This window comes from Terrapene carolina, unplaced genomic scaffold (genome assembly GCF_002925995.2).
Source record: "Terrapene carolina triunguis isolate 2854851 unplaced genomic scaffold, T_m_triunguis-2.0 Scaffold35098, whole genome shotgun sequence".
NCBI classification, from domain to species: domain Eukaryota; kingdom Metazoa; phylum Chordata; order Testudines; family Emydidae; genus Terrapene; species Terrapene triunguis.
This window is the reverse complement of record NW_020699449.1, coordinates 5,124,782-5,135,205: the sequence shown is the minus strand read 5'-3', so window position 1 is coordinate 5,135,205 and position 10,424 is coordinate 5,124,782. Positions and strand designations below refer to the sequence as shown.

The 10,424-nt window shown below is 39.4% G+C and overlaps 1 protein-coding gene across 1 annotated transcript in view; it reads right to left on the bottom strand.

Moving 5' to 3' along the window:
- LOC112115997 (intraflagellar transport protein 74 homolog) overlaps nt 1-9,493 on the bottom strand; it is a 56,692-nt gene extending 47,199 nt beyond the window's left edge. The window contains exons 1-5 of the mRNA XM_024213258.2: nt 9,355-9,493; nt 7,897-8,032; nt 4,544-4,592; nt 3,695-3,793; nt 3,442-3,502 (exon numbers count right to left, since the gene is read on the bottom strand). Coding sequence (XP_024069026.1) covers nt 3,442-3,502; nt 3,695-3,793; nt 4,544-4,592; nt 7,897-8,032; nt 9,355-9,474 — 465 coding nt within the window. The 5' untranslated portion in view covers nt 9,475-9,493. The remainder of the gene's footprint in view (nt 1-3,441; nt 3,503-3,694; nt 3,794-4,543; nt 4,593-7,896; nt 8,033-9,354) is intronic.
- Nucleotides 9,494-10,424: the final 931 nt, after the last annotated feature.

The window sequence follows — 10,424 nt, the reverse complement described above, 5'->3', positions numbered from 1 at the left end:
TTTTTTTTGTAGATATATAAAGGTACTGAAAGATATAACACTGTAACATTTAGTAGTGGAGGTATCAGTGTAGAGGTGATCAGATGTAAGGAACCAGACCGTTGACATGTAAAATTCGACAGATTTAACATTTTGTTTTTAAATAAGGGCTGGAGGAAAGCTGACAGGTGCAGAGGAACATAGTTTGGGTAGAGACATCCCTTAGGGATGAATTTATTAAAGGGGGAACTCCCCATCCAAGTAAAGAGGATAGAAAAGAAGTTGGTAAAGTACAGGTAGAAGCTAGTCAGGAACAGTAAAGCATAAGAGACCCCATTTAAATATAACACATAAAAGCAAGCAACTGAATATTGACAAAATGTACAAGTGCTTATATACAAATGTGAGAAGTCTAAATACTAAGATGGGTGAACTAGAGTGCCTGGCATTAAATGAGGCTATTAATATAATAGGCATCACAAGAACTTGGTGGAATGAAGAAAATCTATGGGACCCTAAAAATCAGGGTACAAAATGTATAGGAATGACAAAACAGGTAGTGGGGGAACTAGCTCCATATTCACTGGGTACATGTCATCTCAGGAAGGGATGCAGAGAGAAAATTTCTAGACACCAAAAATTACTGTTTCTTGGAGCAACTTGTCCTGGATCCCACAAGGGGAGAGGCAATTCGTGATTTAGTCTTAAGCAGTGCACAGGATCTGGTGCAACAGGGGAATATAGCTGAACTGCTTGGTAATATGACCATAATGTAATGAAATTTAACATCCTTGTTGGGCAAAAAAGACAAAGAAACGCACGACAGTAGCATGTAACTTAAAAAAAGGGAACTAAACAAAAATGAGGGAAATTAAAAGGAACAGTCACAAGAGTGAAATGAGCAAACTGCAGAGACTATTTAAAAACACCATAATAAAGGCTTAAACTAAATATATACTCCAAATAAAAAAAACTGTCAGAGGACCAAAAAAATGCCACCATAGTTAAACAGCAGAATAAAAGTGGAATTTAGAGGCAAAAAGGCATCATTTAAAAATTGGAAGTCAAATCCTAGTGAGGAAAATAGAAAGGAGCATAAATTCTGGCAAGTCAAGTGTAAAAGTATAAGCCAGGCCAAGAAAGAATTTGAAGAGACACTAGCTAAAAACAAAAAAAACCCAGCAATTAAAAAAACAAAACAAAACATCAGAAGCAGGAAGCTTCAAACAACCAGTGGGGCCACTGGACAACTGAAGTGCTGAAGGAGCACTCAAGGAAAACACAGCCATTGAAGAGAAGGTAAATGAATTCTTTGCATCAGTCTTCACTGCAGAGGATGTGAGGGAGAGTCCCACAACTGAGCTATTCCTTTCAAGTGACAAATATGAGGAACTGTCCCAGACTGAGGTGTCAACAGAGAAAGTTTTGGAACAAACTGATAAATTAAACAGTAATAAGTCACCAGACTCAGATGGAATTCACCCAAGAATTCCTAAGGAACTCAAATATATAACTGTAGAACTACTAACTGTGGTATGTAACCTATCACTTAAATCAGTCTCTGAATCAGATGACTGGAGAATAGCTAACGTAATGCCAATTTTTTTAAAAGGCTCCAGAGGTGATCCTGACAATTACAGGCCAGTAAACCTAACTGCAGCACCAGGCAAATTGGTTGAAACTACATGAAAGTTCAGAATTATCAGATGAAAAAGAAGCATGATACGTTGGGGAAGAACCAACACGGCTTTTGGAAAGGGAAATCATGTCTCACAAATCTAATAGAACTCTTAAGGGTGTCAACAAGAATGTGGACAAGGGTGTAATAGGACTTTCCGAAAGTCTTTAACAAGGTTCCTCACCAAAGGCTCTTAAGCAAAATAAGCAAGCATAGGATAAGAAAGGTCTTCTTGTGGATCAGTAACTAATTAAAAGTCAGGAAACAAAGGGTCAAATAAATGGTTAGTTATCACAATGGAAAGAGGTAAACAGCGGGGTCCCCTAATGATCTGTATCAGGACCAGTGCTGTTCAACATATTCATAAATAATCTGGAAAAGGGGGTGAACAATGAGATGGCATAATATACAGACGATACAAAATTACTCAAGATAGTTAAATCCAAATCAGACTGTGAAGAGTTACAAAGGGATCTTACAAAACTGAATGACTGGGCAACAAAATGGCAGATCAAATTCAATGTTGATAAATGCAAAGTAATGGACATTGGAAAACATAATCCCAACTATACATACAAAATTAGGGGATCTAAAGTAGCTGTTACCGCTCAAGAAAGAGATCTTGGGTCATCATGAACAGTTCTCTGAAAACATGTGCTTAATGTGAAGCAGCAGTCAAAAAAAGCTAACAGAATGTTAGGAACCATTAGGAAAGGGATAGATAATAAGACAGAAAATATCATAATGACACTATATAAATCCATGGTACTCCTGCACATTAAATATTGTGTGTAGTTCTGGTCACTCCATCTCATAAAAGAGATATTAGAATTTGAAAAGGAAACAGAAGGTCAACAAAAATGATGAGAGGTATAGAACAGCTTCCATATGAGGAGAGATTAAAAAGACTGGGACTATTAAACTTAGAAAAGAGATGACTAAGGGGGAGATATGAGAGAGATCTATAAAATCATGAATAGTGTGGAGAAAGTGAATAGGGAAGTGTTATTTACCCCTTCACATTACACAAGAACTAGGGGTCACCCAATAAAATTAATAGGCAGCAGGTTTAAAACAAACAAAAGGAAGTATTTCTTCAAACAACACAGTCAACCTGTGAAACTTGTTGCCAGGAGATATTGTGAAGACTTCTGGGTTCGAAAAGAATAGATAATGGAGGATAGGTCCATCAATGGCTATTAGCCAAGATAGTGATGGACAGAACCCCATGTTCCAGGTGTCCATAAATCTCCAAATGCCAGAAGCTGGGACTAGATGACAGGGAACGGATCACTCGAAATTGCCCTGTTCTGCTCATTCCTTCTGAAGCATCTGGCACTGGCCACTGTCTGAAGACAGGATACTGGGCTAGATGGATAATTGGTCTGATTCAGTATGGCTGTACTTATGATGATATATTAACAACTCCCAAATTATCATTGAGGTCATTGATCAAGTAATCAGAGACTTCCTTGAAAAGAGAAGGGAAATTATTTTTTCCAATGACATACTGTAATAACCATCAAATCCTGATATTGTAAGAGGAAGTTGCGTCTAACCATAAAAACACTAAAATGTAGGTATGGGCGTAAATATTCTTATGAGACAACTAGGCAAGCATTTGTTTCCTTTTTAGTAAGTGAATTAAAGCAGTTTTAAACAGTAAATCTTTCTAATGGAGAAATGTCATAAAAAAAAATATACTGAAGGTTAAAACCAGTATGTTCACCATGCAAAAGCAATGGGGGAGGGGAACCAGTGTGAAACAGCTAACCACAGCATACCATATTGTAGTCCGCTAGTTGACCTTGAAATTCTTTGATTTCCCCAGCTAAAGTCTCTGCCCTAGATAAAGAACAAAAATTCAAGTTTATGAGATTAAGTGTTTTATACAACAAAACAAAATCAGAACAAGTATCCATTTTTATAGTTCTGTAGGTTGCACAGTATAGATATTCAAGTCTGATATAACAAAAGACAAGGTCCTGACAAGGCATTTGGCTATGCTAATGTTGCATTAACTGCAACATGACTCACCTCTTTTCATATGACAGATAGACAGAATTCTCCTGGTTATACATTTCTATTTCTTTCTGAAGCTTATTTATTTCTGTTGTGAGTTCACTTATTTTGCTCCTATAGAAAAGAAATACAAAAAGTTACTTGTATGTTTAAAATGTATTCAAGGCATCTCTCTTATATTGCAGGTTGTCTCAAACAGCTCTAGGATCAGCTAAAGAAATAAAAAAAGGGGGTTCTATCTTGGATAAACTCTTAAACAGTTATAAAACACGAGGATAGCATAAAAGTTCATTTTATTTAAATTAAGAGTATTTTCTCCCCTTTGGCGTAACTGTAAAGTAGAATTGTTCAGTTGTTTCAGTAGAACAATCCCATATAGGGTGACCAGACAGCAAATGTGAAAAATTGGGACAGGGGGTAGTGGGTAATAGGAACCTATATAAGAAAAATACCCAAAAATCGGGACTGTCCCTATAAAATCGGGACATCTGGTCACCCTATCCCACAACAGTTTCACAACATGGGTACCCTCTCTATGTAAGAGGATATGATTTAGGAGTGCCCATCCAACACAGAAATTTGACTGAACATGACAAAGTGTTTTATAAGATACTTAGGGCAATAATGAAAAATTATGTTAATTTAGCAAATTTATTCTTGGAATTAAGGGTGAAAAGTACCCCAGGTTAGAGGATCTACAAAGGCCCTCCTCATCCCGGAAAGCCTTATAACGGGGAGAATTTCATCATAAGTGAACAGCCAACCTAATCCATTTATGCTGCTGTATTTTATTCCTTGATATGGGTGGGGGGAGGGAGAAGACATTAACTATGCTACAGCTTGAAAGTGTTGTCACTAACATACCTAAGTAGTCCAAGATAATAGGATTTATCCATAATCTGTCTCTGCGGACCTAACAAAGGAGAACAAGAAACATTTTCTTAGAAAAGAATGAGTTTTAATGAGACACAAATTAAGTTCACAAAGGACGAGCTGAAATTATACTCCAAACAGAGAACCAGCACCTTCAGAATGTCCTCATACAGCCTTTATTCAATCAATACAGATGAAATCAGAGATGCATGTTAGGCTTTGGTGAGGATTTAGATTACTTAAGCAACTGAAAATTTCTGAGATGAACCTTGCACGAGGGTGACTTCATCCTAAAAAGATAAGGAGGATTTAAGGAAAACTTGCTATAACTTGCCCTAATATGTGTGTTCTCTACAAAAACCAAGCACATATTAAAAATAAAGACATACAAGATAAAAAGCATCATAGGAACACTTAATTCAGGGATAGTGTTTCAACTCCACTTTGATTTCTTACATTCTCCACCTCAGCTAAGCTTAGAATTTCATGTTCAGCTCCAATGCTGTTCTAGACTCCTCTATCCTTTAGATTTGGTTCCTCTATGCTGCTCCAGCCTCCCAAGCTCTGACTGACTTTTCTTGTAGTTTGTACTGGCCCAGTCATACTATCAGGCTGAATGAGTCCTTTAAAAACACAGGTTCTCCCTGCCCTGACCTGTATCTCTTTTCACTCTTTGTATAAAGCTGAAATCACCTTGAGGTGCATCACATGCTCTCTCCCAGTTCTACAGGCTAAACATCACAGCACATAAAGAAACAGATTATCCGCACAGCATAAAGAGGTGACACATGAATCAGCGGGCTCTCTCTGGGTGACAATCTACTGTAAGTCTAGCTGCTATTTATCTGCCCTTTCTTTTTCACCTGCTCAGTGGTGATTCTAGGACAGATTCTCTTCTACAATGTGGCCCCTTTGTGCCATTCCAACAGCAAATGGAGTGTAAAGACAGCTGATCCAGCCAATGGGGCTTTCACCAACTCTAAGCCACCTCCAACATAGGGGATATTTTGGTAACATGGTCAGAGCACTGCTGTGCCCCAGAAATCATTGGTTGATGTGCCAACCTCCTGGGAGCCATAGCCACATGACATAGTATAAAGGACCTCTAAACAATGCTGGGGTCTGGGCTGGTATAGAACCAGCGTTAGGTATGATGAGTTGCAAATAGTTCCTATTCACCCCCATCTTGTCCCTCAGCTGTTCCCAATGCTTAGTGGGCATAGCTAAATCGGAGTCTTTGAGAGGACAGTCGTGATAGGAATTTTGGGACCTAAACTGAACACCCTGGAATTAAAAGCAACAGTTCTAGTTGTAACCCACTACCTCGAAGAAGGACATCTGAAGTCCCCTTGCCCTGGAGCTGTATTTCTGACATCAAACCATAGTCCAATTGTGGGTGAGATCAATGTGATTACAACTGTATACACATTTGTTGTATATAAAGTATTTAAATATTGTTCTGCAGTGCTGGAAGGAGACTCAATCTATGCCTTCTTCTTTAATATTAATTTTTTCAAATGTCGCCCTAGAGATGTGAATACTGTAAGTAGTGTTCAGGCATAGAGAAGTCTGCTACCTCTGAGATTTCTAAAAGCAAAGATAGTAGAAGGACGGACTCATTTGTCTGCCTCTCCCCTCCCTAAGCCCTATTAGCTGTAGGTCCTTACATCACAATTTGTTCAGCTGAGAGGAAAAAAAATCTCCCTATTACTCTTCCTTGAAAAATATTTCAGATACCTCACTAACTTCCACACTTTCTGTGATCCATGTCATCGAGTCAAAATGTGACTTATTTGAGGCTAGTGGTGATTTAGTGCATCTAAAATTGGGGTATTAGAAAAGAGGGTAGATAATGTAGAACAGTCTACAAAATAACTGGAGAATAAAATTAACATTTTGCAAGATCAGGGTGAAAGTATAAAGTCTCTTACTGGAGTTCCTTTTTATACATAACAGTCTACGGAATCATAAAATGGAAACTATAGAGAATAATATGAAATCCTGAAATTTTAGAATGTTAAAACTAACAGAAAACATGGAAGACGCCAAATCATTTAATGAATTTGCGTTAGTCTTACACAAATATTTGGGTTAGACATTTGACTCACTTCTGTATGTTTTGAAATACTTTAGGATTCCCATTTAAATTGTTACCTTGTGTCCCTTATTCTGACGCTTCACAAATTTGGGGAACTCTTATTGTTATGATTCATAAAGAGTCATAAGAATAACCTGAAGTTATAAAAGAGATCTTAAAGATTGTTTTAAAGATACGTATTTTCTCTGAACTTGTAAAATCTACTTATACACAGATGAGAAACTTTTGACTTTGCAATCAGAATTTTTTCTTTGGAGTTAAAGGTGTTAGGTTCTTTATCAACTAAATCTTCCTCCGGTTGTAAATAAGGAAGTATAATCAAACTCAAGATACAATATATTTTCTAAGTCCTCAGACCAGGGCCATAATCACTATATGCCATTCATCCTGTACCCTGAGGGCCAAAATTTGTTCTCAATTACAGCAATGTAAATTTAGAGTATGTCCACTTAATGAGTCACTCTGAATTTTCACTGTGGTAACTGAAAAAAGAATTTCTCCTAAAAAGAGAGATGGAATCACATGATGACCCATTCATTCACTATGTAACCCTGCCTCATTCAATACACAAAATACACGTTTGCATAATTAGAGCATATCATAAAGCACTAGCACAAGAAGCAGACTTTTGAGTGCTTCACTTTGCAACCTTAATTTTCTTTCTAAAAACCTACAGATATTCCACACAGAAACTATGCTAAGAGAAAAACCGATAAAGCATAGACATTCAATAACATGGAACTATTTTCTAGACATTTGTAAGACCCTCTGTCTTGCACAGGATGTGTACTCAGGAGGCTGGTTCATTTGCCCCCTTCCCTCATTCAATACATGCATTAGTAGATCATATAGATAAGGCAAAGCTCTAAATTCCACATGAACGTCAAACTTTTTATGGAATGAGACAAGGCTAAGATTCCATACACATCCACCCTGACAGAAAATTATATTCAGCTAATTCACTTATGTTTGCATGATATGAACAGAATATAGTAAGGCTGTTATTCAAATATGTGCAAGCCATATTTTTAAATCCCTATACATTCTGCCAAATCTGCCCAAGGACCTATAAAAGGCACATGTCTGACCTAGTGACTATCTCAGTGCCAAATTTCAAGTTTCTGTCCCAAACTAGAGGCCATAAAAGATCCTCTGCCGTCCAGTTTCCCCAAATTGTATTGATTAATTGACAGTGTTAAAAACACTTTCCTGTATTAAGATGAGAATTCTTCATACATTAAAATACCTTTCACTCCAGTTTTCATTCCACTTAACCCTTGTTGTGTCACTGGACGGTCTGCGACTTTAATTTGAGATGACAACACCCCTCCAGTACCTAGGAGACCACCACGAGTACCAGGCCTTGATGTACCAGGGGGCATCTAGACAAAGACATCAGAATAATAAACCAGTTGTTATATTTATGTAGTTGTTAAGAGGAACATTTAAAAGCTTGTCTGGACTATTCTAAAAATTAGAAACTAACATATGTATTTTACTTAGTACATTAGATCTTTAGAAGTATTTTTCTTGCAGGTGATAATTTATACCAAAAATTTTAGAAGTAAATCTAAATACTATACTATCAAATCAAAACCTCTAGTACAGACATCTTTTTATATTTGTTTTTGAGACTCAAGGCTATTTTATTTGCATTCTTGATGTTCTTTTTCTCCCTCAGGTTTGACCTCTACCCAAATGGTAGTGTAAACTGAATTCCCACTGTTCTGTTTATCATGTTGTGTGGTTATCTTTTAGCAGTTAGTTCCAATAACACCCTTCCCCCCCTCCCCCGCATTAGATTTAAAAAATCCATTCAGTGAGACTATTATTTTAATAGTCAAGTACAGCACGATTGATTTTCCTGTCCAAAATCTCCATAAAGCTCAGATTTCTACTTATGTGTGGAGAAAAACATACAAGTCTCATTCTCAGGCCTCACATATAATGCTTCTTTTTATTGAAATCGCCTACTCTTTATTAAAATCTCCTACTTCAACAGAGGTGTAGGCTAAAACTAGCCTCCTGGCTACCGAAAAGTGCATAAATTAAGGAAGAACAATTTGTTGCTCTTCCAAACAAATGTCTCTAGTTTGGTTGGAGAGGACAGACTGTTAGGGAAGAACCAAGTCTTTCTAACCATGGATTGCACTGTGAAAGCGAAAGTCCAACCCCGTTTATTCTAGTCCCAAAGTGCATCAGCAGATGCCTTAGGACTTCTGCAAAATGCATTTTGCTCCTTTGAGGATATCAGGTGTGGGATGCACTAAGCTTGTAGATCCAGTAATCTTTTAAGTACTGTGGGTTTGACCTTTACATGCCATACCAGAATAAAAGGACCAGAGGCAATCTGAAGACCCAGTGTAAATTACTTCCATGACATGAACAAAATCATAGGGGAAGGCAACTGACGAAGGGTGACTTGACACCTCTCTAACAAACCAGATCTTTCTGCTTTTTCTATTTGTGACTCTAAAAGATATATTTCATCCAGTATATGGCAATAACAGTTTCCAACCTACCTCCTTTTAACATACAATAGACAAATCTTCTAGGAACGAAGAAAGAAATATGAAATACCAAAAAAAGAATACAAACTGCTACCTTCAATTACAATTGCTGCTGGCACCCAATTCTTCAGGAGAGAAAAATCAGGATAAAATCTAAACATTCAAAACAAACATATTAAATCACTTTAACACACCCCTGTTCCCATTCTGGCTGCTGATGGAGTCCGTAACAAGGATGAAGAAGGCCTGGCTGTGAGCCCAACTCCTCCTCTTGAAGCAGGACGAGCTGTAGGTGGCTTGTGATTGCTTGCCATTTTCTATTTATTTTAAACTTCTCTCTGGAAAGAAACAAATGATGCTCATGTCCTTTAATTAGAACTGATCCTTTATTAGTACGGATCCTTTACGTTACTAAGGGAGCCTGTTGTGTGTTGGGAGAGGAATGGAGGGTGTTGGACAGTTGAGGGGTGTGAGGAACGTGTAGCGGATGTAAGGTGGTACTAGGGTATATAGGGAGTATAAATAATGGGTGATGCTGGGGGGAGTACTGGGTATATAGTGAGTACTGTGGGAATACTAGAAATACTTGAGTGGGTGGGGAGTATAAGGTGCAGCACAGGGAATGTGGGGAGAATACAGGGAGCAGAAGGAAGTATAAAGGGTGGCACTGTAGGTTGTGCGGATTACAGTGGGGCTATTAGGAGGATGGGTAGGTAGCCAGGGTGGCACAGGGAGGATGGGGGTATTGGGTGCTAGTGTTGTGGGGGTACTAGGAATGGAGCTGGTGGGTGTGGGCACTAGGGCAGCGCTGGGGGGCACTAGGGATGGCGCCGGTGGGTGCGGGCACTAGGGCAGCACTGGGGGACACTAGGGGCGGTGCTTGTGGGTGCGAGCACTAGGGGCGGTGCAGGGGCACTAGGGGCAGCGCTGGGGGCACTAGGGATGGCAGTGCTGGGGCACTAGGGATGGCAGCTGGTGGGTGCGAGCACTAGGGGCGGTGCACCGGGCACTAGAGGCTGTGCGCCGGGCACTAGAGATGGTGCTGGGGGGTGCGAGCACTAGGGTTGCGCACTGGGCACTAGAGGCTGTGCACCGGGCACTAGGGGCGGGTGGGGCACTAGGGGCGATGCAGGCGGCACTAGGGATAGAGCTGGTGGATGGGGGGGCACTAGGGCAGCGCTGGGGGACACAAGGGATGGCGGCGCAGGGGCACTAGAGGCGGCGCTGGTGGGTGCGGCACTAGGGGCGGCGCACCGGGCACTAG